This window comes from Pristiophorus japonicus, chromosome 14 (genome assembly GCF_044704955.1).
Source record: "Pristiophorus japonicus isolate sPriJap1 chromosome 14, sPriJap1.hap1, whole genome shotgun sequence".
In the NCBI taxonomy this organism is placed as follows: Eukaryota; Metazoa; Chordata; class Chondrichthyes; family Pristiophoridae; genus Pristiophorus; species Pristiophorus japonicus.
This window is the reverse complement of record NC_091990.1, coordinates 107,973,034-107,990,941: the sequence shown is the minus strand read 5'-3', so window position 1 is coordinate 107,990,941 and position 17,908 is coordinate 107,973,034. Positions and strand designations below refer to the sequence as shown.

Sequence of the window (17,908 nt, the reverse complement as noted above, 5' to 3'; positions counted from 1 at the left end):
GTGAGAGAAGCAAACCGAGGCAAAAACCTACTTGACCTCATCCTCACCAATCTACCTGTCGCAGATGCATCTGTCCATGACAGCATTGGTAGCAGCAACCGCGCAGTCCTTGTGGAGACGAAGTCCCATCTTCACACTGAGGACACCCTCCATCGTGTTGTGTGGCACTACCACCGTGCTAAATGGGACAGATTCAGAACACATCTAGCAGCTTAAAATTGGGCATTCATAAGGCACTGTGGGCCATCAGCAACAGCAGAATTGTATTCCACCACAATCTGTAACCTCATGGCTCGGCATATCCCTCACTCTACCATCACCATCAAGCCAGGCAGCTAACCCTGGTTCAGTGAGAAGAGCATGCCAGGAGCAGCACCAGGATCTAAAAATGAGACACCAACACAGGACTACATGCATGCTAACAGCAGAAGCAGCTTGCTATAGACAGTGATAAGTGATTCCACAAACAACGGATCAGATCAAAGCTCTGCAATCCTGCCATATACAGTTGTGAATGGTGGTGGACAATTAAACAACTAACGGGAGGAGGAGGCTCCGTGAATAGCCCCATCCTCAATGATGGCGGAGCTCAGCACATGAGTGCAAAAGGCAAGGCTGAAGTATCTGTAACCATTTTCAGCCAGAAATGCCAAGTGGATGATCCATATCGGCCTCCTCCTGAGGTCCCCACCATCACAGAAGCTTATCTTCAGCCAATTCGATTCACTCCACGTAATATCAAGAAACGGCTGAGCGCACTGGATATAGTAAAGGCTATGGGCCCCGATAACATCCCGGCTGTTGTGCTGAAGATTTGTGCTCCAGAAATAGCCACAACTCTAGCCAAGCTGTTCCAGTACAGCTACAACACTGGCATCTATCCGACAATGTGGAAAACGGCCCAGGTATGTCCATAAAAAGCAGGACAAATCCAATCCGGCCAATTACCGTCCCATCAGTCTACTCTCAATCATCAGCATGGTGATGGGAGGTGTCATCGACAGTGCTATCAAGCAGCACTTGCTCACCAATAACCTGCTCACTGATGCCCAGTTTGGGTTACGCCAGGACTACTCATCTCCAGAACGTATTACAGCCTTGGTCCAAACATGGACAAAAGAGCTGAATTCCAGAGATGAGGTGACAGTGACTGCCCTTGACATCAAGACAGCATTTGACCGAGTGTGGCAATGAATGGGAATCAGGGGGAAAACTCTCCACTGGCTGGAGTCATACCTAGCCCAAAGGAAGATGCTTGTGGTGGTTGGAGGTCAATTATCACAGCCCCAGGGCATTGCTGCAGGAGTTCCTCAGGGACAACCATCTATAGTCAAGAAACTTGACACTATCCGGGACAAAATAGTCCACTTGATTGGCACCCCATCCACCACCTTCAACATTCACTCCCTCAGATCAGCCATGATATTATTGAATGGTGAAGCAGACTTGAGGAGCCAAATGGCCTACTCCTGCTCCTATTTCTTATGTTTGCCACTACCAGCACACCATGGCTGCAATGTGCACCATTTACAAGATGCATTGCAGCAACTCGTCAAGGCTTCTTCGGCAGCACCTCCCAAACCCGCGACCTCTACCACCCAGAAGGACAAGGGCAGCAGGCACATGGGAACACGGCGACCTCCAAGTTCCCCTCCAAGTCACACACCATCCTGACTTAGAAATATATCTGCCGTTCCTTCATTGTCATTGGGTCAAAATCCCGGAACTCCCTGCCTAACAGCATTGTGGGAGAACCTTCACCACATGGACTGCAGCGGTTCAAGAAGGCAGCTCACCACCACTTTCTCAAGGGCAATTAGGGATGGGAAATAAATGCCGGTCTTGCCAGCGACGCCCACATCCCACAATTAAAAAATAAGATAAATGTAACAGATATGTGACAACACTTTGATGCCATGTCTTGAGATATCGCCATTTTGAAAAAAATAGCACAGCTTCCCATTCTCAGTTTCAAATCAGTCATGTCAAATTGTATGTTCAGCTCCATCTTTCTGAGTGTGCACTGGAAAAACATTTTGACTGCAAACTTGTTTCATCTGCTGCTGAAACCCTCATACATGCCTTTGTTACCCTAGACTTGCCTCAATTTCAAAATTCTCATCCTTGTTCACAGATTCCTCCATGGTCTCGTAGGCAACAGAAGGCATGGCCACCAATGGTTGAGCGGTTATGATCAGGGATGCTCATGAGGGCAGAATTAGAGGAGCGCAGACATCTTGGAGGGGTTGTGGGGTTGGAGGAGATTACAGAGATAGGGAAGGGTGAGGCCATGGAGGGATTTGAAAACAAGGATGAGAATTTTGAAATCGAGGCGTTGCTTAACCGGGAGCCAATGTAGGTCAGCGAGCACAGGGGGTGATGGGTGAGTGGGACTTGGTGTGAGTTAGGACACGGGCAGCCGAGTTTTGGATCACCTCTAGTTTATGTAGGGTAGAATGTGCCAGCCAGGAGCCAAATCTAGAGGTAACAAAGGCACAGATAAGATTAACATTTCAAATTATATTTTGTACCTGTCCACTAGTTTTGAGTGATTTCTGTCCTTGGATCCCTAACTCTCTCTGCGCCTCCACAGTTTCTAGCTTCTCACCATTTAGAGAATACTCTGACCTATCTTTCTTAGGTTCCAAATTGTTCTTTTGACAAGAGAGACAGCCATGCGCAGGTACCTGGGAGTATGTTGAGTCCTTTAGCGTTGTGCAGTGTGGAAGAACTTGTAGAGGAGCATGCACGAGGTAAAGGCTCCTTCATCACTCTCTCCCTGAAGCTCTTCTTCTTGAAACTGGCCATGAGCCTCCAAATATCATTCTTCGATGCAGTTGCCATGGTGTCCTCCATAGCTGAGGCTGGCTTCTTGTTATTTTCAGCTTTGGTGCTCCCCAATCTCCTGCGGATGTGAAGGTTGAGTTCGGACTTTATCTGACCGAGATTGCCTTGCTTTAATGAGAGATTCTCCCAGGAATTTGGCCTGCGATCCTTCTCCTGGCCCGTCCTGTTGAGGTGTTGGTTTTCATTCCTGCTGACCTTGCTGGAATCTCCAGTTGAATTGTCAAACCGTGAGGATTTGTGGAAAACTCCCAGGTCTGGTCTGTAGCGAGGCACTGAGGATAAGACCCTGTGCTGATTTGGAACAGGAGAGTGTTGCATGGCGGAACTGTGTTGTCCACCGTCTTCCGATGTGGAGGTGTGTTGTGTGGAACTGTTGAACACACTGAGCGACAAGCCATGGAAGGAACTTGTTGAAAAGGGCTTGGCTCGTCTCATCTTCGGTTTCTTTTCCTGGGTCTGTTCCACACCGTCTGAAAACACTGAGTCTTTGCTATCAAAGAAAGACCTTCTGAACGCATTCACTAAGTAACTCAGAGGTGATTTGGGAGAGTCGTTGCCAGGAGTATGACCACTGAATGAAGCTCCTTCCATCTTGGGGTACTCTGTTGGACTGTGCATGTCTGAGTTTGTTGGGCTGATTGGTTGAGTTAAAAGGGAAGAGCCCGATGATTTGGTCTTGGGCTCACTTGGTGTCTTTCTGTCACACTTTGTAGGATGCACCTCTCCGACATTGTCCTCCTCTCCCTTGGCCTCCTCGGTCTCCTGCTCCTTCTCCATGGTAGCGTTGCTTGTGACTGAATAGTTTCGATCCAGCGACTGCGTTGGCTGTCCGGGAGAGTCGATCAGTTGCTTCACCGAACCGCGTGATTGTCTATCCATGAACAATAGCCTTTGTAGAGTAGACTCTGCCATTCCCACAGCGTCTGTTGAAGCCAACTTTGAACGAGAAGCACAGTCGGTCCCTTGATGTTCTGATGAGGGGAAAGTTTCCGGGGTGGGTGCATCCTCGCCCTGTGCCATCAGGTTAGCTCCTGGGTGCGAATCGGACATGACTTCCTCCCCTCTCTCCGAGCCATCGTTGCACCAAATGGACAACTTGTGGATTGTCCTGGTGGGATGGGGAGCCTGAGGCTGCTGGAGCTCAGTGTGTGCCAATGGGGCGTCTGTCTTGCCTGTTGGATGAGGGCGAGGGACAGCAACAGCGAGATCTGGGTTCTTCACAGCTCTGTGTTGCCATGATGATCTGTTGGGTAGTGAATACCCCCTTCTCAGGTCAGATGGGCTATGACCAGAAGGAACCTGCAAGAAATACAATTGTTAAAGTCAGTACATCACAAAACTAGATTGTTCCAGCAGGGAGCTTGTTGAATGTGAGGTGGAGCATTGCAGCGAGGAAGATCGAGAAGAGGGTTGGCGCGATGACGCAGCCCTGCTTGACCCCGGTCCGGATGTGGATTGGGTCTGTAATGGATCCGAACTAAACTACAGAACCAGTGGGAACCTGTTCAAACTTCATCATCTCCAGGCCAGATCCAAGACCGTCCCAACCTCTATCGTCGAACTACAGTACGCGGACGGCGTTTGTGTCTGCGCATATTCAGAGACTGAACTCCAAGTCATAGTCAACATCTTCACTAAAGCGTATGAAAGCATGGGCCTTACACTAAACATCCATAAGACAAAGGTCCTCCAACAGTCTGACCCCGCCTTCTCAAGGGGCAATTAGGGATGGGCAATAAATGTTGGCCTTGCCAGTGACACCCACATTCCGTGAATGAATAAAAAGAAATTGTTGAATTTACCAGAAAGTGTAAATACAATTGACAAATTCTTATTTGGAATTATTGCAGACTGAGGAAACACATAGCGAATAATTCCATTATCCTCTATGATATGATGCCTGGGTCCTCTTGAAATCTCCAGTTTTATAATAGATCCCAATGTTGCATGTAAAACTCAACTAATCATAGAATCGTAAAGCACAGAAGATGGACGTTTGGCACATCGTGCCTGTGCTGGCTCTTTGAAAGTGCAATCCAATTAATCCCCCTCACCCTGCTCTTTTTCCGCTCTGCAAAAACATTTGTGCATACTGGACAAAGAACAGATCTCCCTCGAAGGTGGAGTTGGTAAATTGTAATGGATCATGAGGGTCTGTGTGGAGTTAGCCAGGTTGGCAGATGGTGGTAATAATTTTGCACAGTGCCCCCTGAGTGGATAACATTGACCAGGGCTCCTGCTCTTGATTGCTGTCCACTGACTGGTGCTGAACTGTAGGTGTGTGTGGTCATCCAGTGAGAACAGTAGTGGCCTCCCCTCTCTCCCTACCACCTCCCAGTCATGTATCCTGTTGGAACTCACTGTCTGGGCTCACATGTTGAATGGTCACTGGGACAATATATTATTGTTGGTAAGTGTCACAAACATACACACACACACACACACACACACACACACACACGCGCACACACACACGCACTCACACACACGCACTCACACACACGCACTCACACACACGCACGCACACTCTCACGCACACACACACACATACACACACACAACACACTGACACACACAACACACTGACACACATACACGCACCCCACAAACACACACACGCACACATACATGCACACATACACACACACACACATACACACGCATACACACACATGCACACACACACACACACGTGTGCAAACATGCACACACTATTACTTCCCACCCCTCAATATTACTTCCCCCCCCGCACACCCCCCCCCCCACCCCCACAGTATTGCTCTTCATTCAGTCCGCGCCCAACTCTCCGCTGACTTCCAAGCAAAGTAAGATTGGACGGGCTGTAACCCTTGCGTGGCTCCCGATCCCATTAGTTGCTCCGATGTGCTGGTCAAGTTAAAATAGGCCGCCATTTCCTTCCCAGAAGCCCGCTCTGGAGCCGAATTCACTGAGTTATCTCCGGAAACTCTCGTTGAAACTAACGGATCTCCCAGGATATTGCTCCCTGGGTCTGGAGCACGGCTTTTGATAACCTGGCCTGGCCCTTTAAGGCCAGCTGTGGGTAACTGGTCTAAACAGGCCATCATCATCATCATAGGCAGTCTCTCGGGGTCGAGGGTGACTTGCTTCCACACTAAAAATGAGTACTCAGGTGACTGAAGAACTCATTTTAAACGGTGGAAGATGCCTGTGCATGAATTCTTTTAACGTGGGGTGGCTGTTGCACACCAGCCACCACACGGGCTTGATCGAGCAAGGTCTTGGTCTAGTGGCAAGGGGATCCAAGACGACTGGAGACCAGGCTCCGCCAAACAGGCCAAAGCAAATAATTGCAAACACCTCGATTTCAAAATTCTCATCCTTGTTTACAAATCCCTCCATGGCCTCGCCAATCCCTATCTCTGTAACCTCCTCCAGCACTACAACCTCCAAGATCTCTGAGCTCCTCTAATTCTGGCCTTTTAAACACCCTCAATTTTCATCGCACCACCATTGGTGGCCATGCCTTCTGTTGCCTGGGCCCCAAGCTCTGGAACTCCCTGCCTAAACCTCTCCACCTCTCCACCTCTCTTTCCTCTTTTAATACTCTCCTTAAAACCTACCTCTCACCTGTCCTAATATCTCTTTATTTGGCTCGGTGTCAAATTTTGTTTAATAACACTCCTGTGGAGTGCCTTGGGGCGTTTTACTACTAAAGGTGCTATATAAATACAAGTTGTTGTTGGAAACTCACCCCTCCTTGCCCTCCCCATCCCCCATAGCCGCCCCACCCCCCCTATCCATCCCCCACCCCCCGCACCACCTCCCCATCCCCCGCACCCGCTCCACCCCCCCCCCCCCATCCACCCCCGGCCCAGCCACTCCATTGTGACAGATCCTCTGATCAAAAAAATAATAATTAAGCACATTAAAGGACCTTGGAAGGAGAACGTTCTGAATATCTGATGCCCCACCATTCCTTCACTAGGGTGCCCATGCCGGTTGAGAAACATGTCAGCAAATTTTTTCAGAAATTCCTATTCTGTGGCCTAGCTCCGGACGTATAAATCTGCTGGGACTCCATAATCAGCAGACAGTGAGCCAGTCAGTGCCTCGTTTCCAAGGACCGTGAGACAAAGGGACATTCTGTGCTAATTGAGAGATTACACTGGCTTTGTCCGCCAACAATGCCTCAATCTGTTAGCCTCCATGTCCAGGACTGATAAGCGCTCCCGGTATCCAATATCCCAGCTCCACAGATCTCATTGTGGCCTTAAATATTTACATCTCCCAGCCCTTCAATGACTTTATTTTTTAATTCCACCATCTCCTCCCCTTTTCTCTCCTCAATCCATTGACTCACATGAGAAGGAATCGATAATAACCATGTTTCTCGTCCTGAGAGCGGCCACATTGTCCACAGTGATTCTTTTCTATGTCAGCTGTGGCTCAGTGGGCAGCACTCTCGCCTCTGACTCAGAAGGTTTTGGGTTCAAGTCCCACTCCAGGGACTTGAGCACAAAATCCAGGCTGACACTCCCAGTGCAGTGCTGAGGGAGTGCTGCACTGTTGAAAGGGCAGTACTGAGGGAGTGCTGCACTGTCGGAGGGGCAGTACTGAGGGAGCGCTGCACTGTTGGAGCAGCAGTACTGAGGGAGCGCCGCACTGTTGAAGGGGCAGTACTGAGGGAGAGCTGCACCGTTGGAGGTGCTGTCTTTCAAATGAGACATTAAACCGAAGCCCTATCTGCCCTCTCAGATGGATGGAAAAGCTCCCACAGCTACAATTTGGTGTGCTGGGCCAATATCTATCCCTCAACCAACAGATGATCTAGCCATTTATCTCATCACTGTTTGTGGGAGCTTGCTGATTCTGCGTTTCTCAACAAAGGCCACACTTCATTGGCTGTAAAGCGCTTTGGGAGGTCCTGAGGTCGTGAACGGTGCTATAGAAATGCAAGTTACTTTTTCTTATGTTTAGGTTCTAAAGTCATCATGAACCAACCTAACAAAACAAGAGCCAGCTGCCAACCACCGTATGCCCATACCTGAGCTATAGGATTCTTGTCCTCGGTGCCGTTGGCTCCGTTCAGGGAAGTTTCTCTCATCGCTGGTTCCATCTTCTTCCGCAGTAGCAGCGGGAGCTCTTCAAAGGGAAAAACAATGGTCAAGGTTATCACTCACAGCAATCAAGGTTGAACACAAGAACATAAGAATTAGGAGCAGGAGTCGGCCATTCGGTCCCTCTAGCCTGCTCCATCATTCAGTGAGACCACGGCTAATCTTCTCAATCAACTCCACTTTCCTGCACTGTCCCCATACCCTTGATTCCCTTAATATCCAAAAACCTATATACTCAAAGACTGAGCCTCCACAGCCCTCTGGGGTAGAGAATTCCAAAGATTCACCACCCTCAGAGAGAAGATGTTTCTCCTCATCTCAGTCTTAAATGGCCGACCCCTTATTCTGAGACTGTGACCCCTGGTTCTAGACTCCCCAGCCAGGGGAAACATCCTCCCAGCATCTATCCTCTCCAGCCCTGTAAGAATTTTGTATGTTTCAACGAGATCACCTCTTATTCTTCTAAACGCTAGAAAGTATAGGCCTAGACTGCTCAATCTCTCCTTGAGAGCTATCATTTTTATTCTGTTTTAGAAAGTCGACTGAAGAATTAAACACATTTATAAAGCACCTTATCTGGGAGGGGGGTCGCAAACTCTAGTCGGACCTATTTCTGGAGGTGTCATCACATGACCCCCTGCCCCCCACCCCGCCCCCGCACTCCCTCCATTGGTCGCCCGATGCGGAGCCCCACCTTCCCAGCCAATCAGAAGACAGAGCAAACGTCTTCGCCACCTGATTGGATAATTCTTGAATGTCAGTCAAACAGCCTTTTTAACTCGTCTCCGATATTTTTAGATCAAAGGAAAGTGTTCAATAAAAACAATTATTTTATTTCCCCAAGGACATTTCTCTCCGGGTTCAGCTCCCATCGTGTCCTGGGGATTAATCTCTAATTCCTGGAGACTCCAGACTCCAATGATTGAGGGCTGGAGACCCCCCACATCCCCCCCCCACCAACCTTTACCATATCTCTCAGCGATGGCCCAAAGTGCTTCATGGGGCAGTAACCAAGGGGCACAGACTTAAAGTTTTAGACTGCAGAGAGTGTCTCTGCCCGTGCCTCAGCTCAGAGGAGAAGTGAAAAAGGTAATAAGAGGGGCAGAGAGTATGAGAACAGAATAGCAGCCAACATAAAAGGAAATCCAAAAGTCTTCTACAGACATACAAATAGTAAACGGGTAGTAAGAGGAGGGGTGGGGCCGATTAAGGATCAAAATGGAGACCTACGCATGGAGGCAGAGGGTATGGCTGAGGTAATAAATGAATATTTTGCTTCTGTCTTTACCAAGGACGAAGATGCTGGCATAGACATAGTGAAGGAGCAGGTAGAGGAGATACAGGATGGGATAAGAATTGATAAAGAGGAGGTACTAGAAAGGCTGGCTGTACTTAAAGTAGATAAGTCACCAGGACCAGATGAGATGCATCCTAGGATGCTGAGGGAAGTGAAGAAAGAAATAACGGAGGTACTGGCCATAATCTTCTAATCCTCCTGAGAGAAGGGGTGGAGCCAGAGGCCTGGAGAATTGCAAATCATAGAATAGAATCATAGAAATTTATAGCATGGAAGGAGGCCATTTCGACCCATTGTGTCTGCGCGGCCGACAAAGAGCTGTCCAGCCTAATCCCACTTTCCAGCTCTTGGTTTGTAGCCCTGTAGCACATCCAAGTACTTTTTAAATGTGGTGAGGGTTTCTGCCTCTACCACCCTTTCAGGCAGTGAGTTCCAGACCCCACCACCCTCTGGGTGAAGAAATTTCCCCTCGTATCTCCTCTAAACCTCTCCCCAATTACTTTAAATCTATGCCCCCTGGTTGTTGGCCCCTCTACCAAGAGAAACAGGTCCTTCCAACCCACTATCCAAGCCCCTCATAATGTTATACACCTCAATTAAGTCTCCCCTCAGCCCCCTCTGTTCCAAAGAAAACAGACCCAGCATCTCCAATCTCCAATCAGGCAACATTCTTGTAAATCTCTTCTGCACCCTTTCCAGTGCAATCACATTTTTCCTGTAATGTGGTGACCAGAACTGCACGCAGTACTTCAGCTGTGGCCTAACCAGTGTTTTATGCAGTTCAAGCATGACCTCCTTGTTCTTGTATTCCATGCCTCAACTAATAAAGGCAAATATTCCATATGCCTCCTTAACCACCTTATCTACCTGGCCTGCTACCTTCAGGGATCTGTGGGCCTGCACTCAAAGGTCCCTTGTTCCTCTACACTTCTCAGTGTCATACCATTTAATGTGCATTCCCTTGCCTTGTTAGACCTCCCCAAATACATTACCGCACACTTATCCGGATTGAATTTAATTTGCCACTGTTCTGCCCACCTGACCAGTACAGTGATATCTTCTTCATTATCAACCACACAGCCTATTTTAGTGTCATCTGCAAACTTCTTAATCATACCCCCAACATTCAAGTCCAAGTAATTGATATATACCACAAAAAGCAAGGGACGCAGCACTGAGCCCTGCGGAACCCCACTGGATACAGCCTTCCAGTCACAAAAACCATTATCCTTTGCTTCCTGAATCTGAGCCAATTTTGGATCAAACTTGCCATTTTGCCCTGGACCCCATGGGCTTTTACTTTCGTGACCAGTCTGCCATGTGGGACCTTATCAAAAGCTTTGCTTAAATCCATATACACTACATCATATGCACTGCTCTCATTGATCCTCCGGGTTAATTCCTTGAAAAATTCAATCAAGTGAGTCAGATACGACTTTCCCTTGACAAATCCATGCTGACTATCCTTGATTAATCTATGTCTTTCCAAATGAAGATTTATCCTGTCCTTCAGTAGTTTTTCCAATAATTTTCCCACCACCGAGGTTAGGCTGACTGGCCTGTAATTACTTGGTCTATCCCTTTCTCGCTTTTTAAATAAAGGTACAACATTAGCAGTCCTCCAGTCCACTGGCACCACACCTGCAGCCAGAAAGAATTGGAAAATGATGGTCAGAGCCTCTGCTATTTCCAATATTACATTTTTGTTCAAAAAAGGGTGTAAAGTTAAACGCAGCAACTACAGGCCAGTCAGTTTAACATCGGTAGGGGTAAGCTTCTAGAAACAAAATGAACAGTCACTTCGACAAGTGTGGATTAATTAAGGAAAGCCAGCACAAATTTGTTAAAGGCATATCGTGTTTAACCAACTTGATCGAGTTTTTTGATGAGGTAACAGAGAGGTTGATGACGGTAATGTGGTTGATGTGGTGTACATGGATTTCCAAAAGACGTTTGAAAGTGCCACATAATAGGCTTGCCAGCAAAGTTGAAGCTCATGGAATAAAAGGGACAGTGGCAGCATGGATACGGAATTGGCTGAGTGACAGGAAACAGAGAGTAGTGGTAAACGGTTGTTTTTCAAACTGGAGGAAGGTATACAGTGATGTTCCCCAGGGGTTGGTACTGGGACCACTGCTTTTCTTGATATAGATTAATGACTTGGATGTGGGTGTACAGGGCACAATTTCAAAATTTGCAGATGACACAAAACTTGGAAGTATAGTGAACAGTGAGGAGGATAGTGATAGACTTCAAGAGGACATAGATATCTAGTGGAATGGGCAGACACGTGGCAGATGAAATTTAACGCAGAAAAGTGCGAAGTGATACATTTTGGTAGAAAGAATGAGGAGAGACAATATAAACTAAAGGGTACAATCCTAAAGGGGGTGCATGAACAGAGAGACCTGGGGGTATATGTGCACAAATCGTTGAAGGTGACAGGGCAGGTTGAGAAAGCTTTAAAAAAGCATACAGGATTCTGGGCTTCATAAATAGAGGCATAGAGTACAAAAGCAAGGAAGTTATGATGGAAGTATAAAACACTGGTTCGGCCTCAACTGGAGTATTGTGTCCAATTTTGGGTACCGCACTTTAGGAAGGATGTGAAGGCCTTAGAGAGGGTGCAGAAAATATTTATCAGAATGATTCCGGGGATGAGTGAGTTCAGTTACGTGGATAGACTGGAGAAGCTGGGGTTGTTTTCATTAGAGCAGAGAAGGTTGAGAGGAGATTTGATAGAGGGGTTCAAAATCATGACGGGTCTGGACAGAGTAGATAGAGAGAAACTGTTCCCATTGGCGGAAGGGTCGCGAACCAGAGGACACAGATTTAAGGTGATTGGCAGAAGAACCAAAGGCGACATGAGGAAAAACTTTTTTACACAGCGAGTGGTTAGGATCTGGAATGCACGGCCTGATAGGGTGGTGGAGGCAGATTTAATCGTGGCTTTCAAAAGGGAATTGGATAAGAAATGTTTCTGCAGGTCTACGGGGAAAGGGGGGAGTGGGACTAGATGAAATGCTCTTGCAGAGAGCCCGCACGGGCTCAACGAGCCGAATTACCTCATTCTGTGCTGTAACCGTTCTATAATTCTATGAATGTCCAGTGCAGCGTGCCGAGATCGGAGGCTCCTTTCCTCCTTAAAGGGAAGGGCCATCGCTGCGGACTCTACAATAAATGGAATTCCTTGCTCACTAACAGAGCACAGCGCTGATCGATCGCGCCACGAGCTAAGGTTAAAAAAAAAAATCAGGGCTCAATATAACTGCTACCCGTCACCTCGCCAGCAATCCCCTGAAATACGGCTCCCCAAGCAGCCTGGCCTCCCCAACAACGCCTCCTGCAGCCGCCGCTGTCGACGCCTGGCGATTCTGCAGGGGGGTAGAAACGAAGTTCGCACCCGGGGCGGTAACGGGGCGCCGTACACCGGACGGCGTCGCGCTCTCCGGGGCACAGGAGATCGTGGCGTTAGGGGTTTACCGCTGCCGCTAACCCGCGAGGCAACTCTGCGGGCGTCGCTACTCTTGCTACGCACGGTCACAGAGAGGCCAATTTCTCCCCCCGAGAGCTGGAAAGTTGGATAAGGCCAGTAGGGACACGATGGGCCTTATGGCCTCCTGCTGTGTGGCAAACCTCTGTGATCCTACGTACAATCGATGGCAGTCAATGACTTAAGTACACAATACTAGTCAATATTACTTCATGACCAATCGCTGTAATATTAACAGATAAAATTATAATATATATATGTTTATAAACAGAGAATGTTGGAGCAGTAATCAGTTAAACAATTGAATAAGCAAGAATCAAACATTATAGCAGGACTGCCACACGAGATGCCACTGCCCTCTCAAGGCAGCTTAAGACACAACAGTGGATAAAACTATCGCACTTTCTCTCTCCTTGTTGGGTACTTGTCTGCTCAGTTTTTTTATTGCAAGCGGGTTGGAGTACAAGAGTAAGGAAATCCTGCTGCAATTGTACAGGGCCTTGGTGAGACCACACCTGGAGTACTGTGCACAGTTTTGGTCTCCTTATCTAAGGAATGATATACTTTCCTTAGAGGCGGTTCACTAGACTGATTCCTGGGATGATAGGGTTGTCCTCTGAGGAGAGATTGAGTAAATTGGGCCTGTATTCTCTGGACAATTAGAACAACGAGAGGTCATCTCATTCTGAAGGGGATTGACAGGGTAGATGCTGAAAGGATGTTTACCCTGGCTGGAGAGTCTAGAACCAGGGAGCACAGTCTCAGGATAAGGGGTCGGCCATTTAGGACTGAGATGAGGGGGAATTTCTTCACCCAGAGGGTTGTGAATCTTTGGAATTCTCTGCCCCAGAGGGCTGTGGTGCTGAATATACTCAAGGCTGAGAGAGATAGATTTTATGGACTCGAGGAGAATAAAGTGATATGGGGATTGGGCAGGAAAGTGGAGTTGAGGTAGAAGATCAGCCATGATCTCAATGAATGGCGGAGCAGGCTCGAGGGGCCGAATGGCCTACTGCTGCTCCTAATTCTCATGTTCCCTCCTCCCTAATCCTGAAATCAATGAATCATGTTGGGCCACAGTTGAATGGGAAGTAGCTGCTGTCTGGCACCAGATTCAAGTGGCCATTTCTTTTATGTGTGAGTGCAGCGAGCTGTGATGGGCTGTTCAACCTTGGGGTGCATCGTGACCATCCTCACATTAATATCTATACGGTGCGCACACCCGCTCCAGCAGCAGTATCTATGCAGCAATCAGGAGCAGGAAGTCCGACTGTTATTCTTTTCCCCCATACCTTCCCTGGACAAGGGTTACAGTGTCCCTAATCTCTCGGACTTTGACCAAGACCGGTTAATGAAGCACAGGGTGGCGGCTCTTTGGTGGGTGGAAGGGGGTCTGAGCCAGGGACCTGACTGGTCCATGCCACTCCATTTTGAAATTTAGCAGCCAATTTGCTACCTGATCCATTTGCAAGTTCAGCAAAATTACAACAGAGACCGCACTTCAAAAGTACTTCATTGGCTGTAAAGCGCTTTGGGATGTCGGGTGTTCGTGAAAGGCGCTATAGAAATGTTTCTCAAGCTGGAACTGAAATGTTATTCACAGTTCCTGTTTTTGAAATGTTGTTTCCTGTCATCTTGTTCTTATTTACACCAATCCATTCCCCAAATGAATACAGTGACAAAAGTTCATGGGAATTCTAGCCACAAACTAAATCATATCACACATGCACTAGGGGGAATTGAGACTAACATTAAACTCATAACAGACAGGGCATAACAATCCTTTTAGTCCTAACATGCTATAAATTGTTCCATTAATGTTAAGCTGTGGCTCAGTGGGAATTCTCCTGTCTCTGAGTCAGGAGGTTGTGGGTTCAAGTCCCATTCCAGAGACCTGAGCATGTAATTGAAGTTGGCACTCTCAGTGCAGTACTGAGGGAGCGCCACATTGTCGGAGGCGCAGTACTGATGGAGTGCTGCACTGTTGGAGGGGCAATACTGAGGGAGTGCTGCACTGTTGGAGGGGCAGTATTGAAGGAGTGCTGCACTGTCAGAGGGACAGTACTGAGGGAGTGCTGCTGGTTTTTGGATGAGACATTAAACCGAGGCCCCTTCTGCTCCCTCAGGTAGACAAAGATCCCATGGCACTATTTCAAAGAAGAGCAGGAGAGTTATCCCCGGTGTCCTGGGGCAAATATTTATCCCTCAACCAACATCGTCCAAACTACTTTGCCTACTGAAGTTAACTATAATCATGGTCAGGTTTATTATAGATGGCTTTAACATTTAGACAATCTAGTCAGAGGTGACTGTATCACTGATGCATTAGAATGGAAAATATTTTTCCTTTGTCTAACAGCACTGTGGGAGCATCGTCACCACACGGACTACAGCGGTTCAAGAAGGCGGCTCACCACCACCTTCTCAAGGGCAATTAGGGATGGGCAATAAATGCCGGCCTTGCCAGCAACGCCGACATCTTGAGAATGAATAAAAGCATTGTCCTGCTGTCAGTGGGTATTGTAGCGCAGGGGTTACGTTACTGAACTAGTAATCCAGAGGCCTGGACTAATAAATCAGAGACGAGAGTTCAAATCCCACCACGGCAGCTAGGGAATTTAAATTCAGTTAATTAAATAAATTTGAAATTAAAAAGCTAGTGTCAGTCATGGTGACCATGAAATGTTATTGTTAAAACCCATCTGTCCTTTAGGGAAGGAAATCTGCCCTTCTTACCTGGTCTGGGCCTATATGTGACTCCAGACCCACAGCAATGTGGTTGACTCTGAAATGGCCACTAGCAAGCCACTCTGTACAGATTGAACCTCCCTTATCTGGAACCTCGGGATCTGGCCTGTTCTGGATAAGGGATTTTTCTAGAGGAGGGGTGGTCACATTAAATTAGATGGTACAGGTACTGAGCTTGGGGCTGGGAGTGCGGCAGTGAGATCACGGGGTGGGGGGGTGGTGGATTGCGGGAGTCGGCAGCGAGGAAGGACTTCAATTTGTTCATTTTGTTCATGTCGGAGTTCTGCGCATGTGCCACCCGGTGGCTGGGAATGGTTCTGGACGAGGGGTGGTTCTGGATAAGAGAGTTCTGGATAAGGGAGGTTCCACCTGTTGTACCAAACAGCACTATGGGAGTAGCTTTACCACACGGTGATTCAAGAAAGCGACTCATCACCATCTTCTCAAGGGGCAATTAGGGATGGGCAATAAATGCTGACACTCCCAGTGCAGTACTGAGGGAACTGCATGGCTTCAGATAAGACATAATTCTGGTGGACGTTGAAGATCTCACAGCCCTACTGCATGACCAAAATAAATCATTGATGCCTGTGGGCAAGTTCATAATAAGTCATTGCATGTGAAGTGTGTTGAGATGTTTCTGAGAGCTGTGATAGGGGACGAATTGCTTCGTAAACAGAAATATTAATTATCTCAAACAGACTGAACTAACCAACTTAAACTGCACTTGTCAAAATACTGATAGTAGCAATAACCGAAATAAAATATAATTTATAGTAGAAATGCTTCATATAATTAGAAAGCACTAAACAACATCTTGTATTTATATAGCGCCTTTAACATAGTAAAAGAGCCCAAGGCACTGCACAGGAGTGTTATCAAACAAAATTTGACTCCAAGCCACAGAAGGAGATATTAGGACAGGTGACCAGAAGCTTGGTCAAAGAGGTAGGTTTTAAGGAGCATCTTAAAGGAGGAAAGAGAGGCGGAGAGGTTTAAGGAGGGCATTCCAGAGCTTAAGGCTCAGGCAACAGAAGGCACAGCCACTGATGGTGGAGCGATTATAATCCGGGATGGACAAGAGCAAGTATAAAGTGTGAAAATGATGAGCAGTTTAATAATATTTTCATCCTTACTAATCTGGATTTTCTTCCTCCATTTCTCCTGCCTGTTGACTGCTGGAGCGTTGAAGCTGTGAGCTCGTCTTAGAGCTGAGGGTCAGACATATAAAAATAAAAGGGAAAACACAAATAACTGGGTTAAAGCAACCTTTATTGTGGAAGAGTCAATGAAAAATAATTGAAATCTTCCACTGTATCACATACAGTGCAGTCAGGACCAAGTGTCGTCTTTGGGTAGAATGCGTTTAGTGGCTGAGGGATAGTGGACTGGGGGCACAGATATAACTCAACCTCCAATTTTGAAGTTGGACGTCCTTTCCTTATGTTTATATTTCCATTGTAAATTTGCATGTCAACATGTAAACTTGTCACACTGTAATTGCAGCCTCCCGCTAGCAGAGGTGCTGCAGGATTTATAATGTAAATAGAATGACAGGAAGTGCGCACAGATGTAATAATTTTAAGATATTATAGATGAGAGTAGGGTGGGGAAAAGCAGTAGCAGTTTCCTACATCATCATCATAGGCGGTCCCTCGAACGAGGATGACTTGCTTCCACAAGAGTTCACAGATGTTTCAATGAAGGACCCGATGTTCCAGTCCTGAACTCCAGCTGAGGGGGTGGAAGATGCCTGTGCGTGTATTTTTTTAACGCGTGGTGCCCGTTGCACATCAGCCACCACACGGCCTTGACAGAGCTAGGTCTTTATCCAGTGGCAAGGGTTAACCAGGACGACTGGAGACCTGTTCTGCTGCACGGACCTAATGTGCACACATATCACAGTGTGGGCTGGTCCGTGCTGCCTTCTGGGCCCTGTATCCTCATTCACCGCACCTCCGCCACGATGTTCCAGGGCCCGGCACTCCAGCTCTATTTATAGCCCTGACCTGTGGTGGTGTTCTCACACAGGTCGGGGCAGCCCACAATGTACAACAGTGACTAAAATTCAAAAGTACTTCATGGCTGCAAAGTGCTTTGGGACATCCTGAGGTCATGAAAGAAGCAAGATCGATGCAAGTCTTTGTTTCTTTTAGATACAGAGAAACTATTTCCTCTGGTGAAGGAATCTTAAAATTAGAGCCAGGTCGTTCAGGGGTGATGTCAGGAAGTACTTCTTCACACAAAGGGTGGTGGGAATCTGGAACTCTTTCCCCAAAAAGCTGTGGATGCTAGGGGTCAACTGAAATTTTTGAAGACTGAGATCGATAGATTTTTGTTGACAAGGGTATTGAGGGATATGGAGCAAAGGCGGGTAAATGGAGTTGAGGTATAAATCAGCCATGATCTGATCGAATGGCAGAG

At 47.4% G+C, this 17,908-nt stretch overlaps 1 protein-coding gene across 1 annotated transcript in view; it reads right to left on the bottom strand.

Annotated features, from left to right (window-relative positions):
* The window catches only part of mical2b (microtubule associated monooxygenase, calponin and LIM domain containing 2b), a 403,033-nt gene that overhangs the window by 43,645 nt on the left and 341,480 nt on the right, over positions 1 to 17,908 (bottom strand). The window contains exons 29-31 of the mRNA XM_070899469.1: positions 16,621 to 16,695; positions 7,874 to 7,971; positions 2,688 to 4,146 (exon numbers count right to left, since the gene is read on the bottom strand). Of these exons, the coding sequence (XP_070755570.1) occupies positions 2,688 to 4,146; positions 7,874 to 7,971; positions 16,621 to 16,695 (1,632 nt within the window). The remainder of the gene's footprint in view (positions 1 to 2,687; positions 4,147 to 7,873; positions 7,972 to 16,620; positions 16,696 to 17,908) is intronic.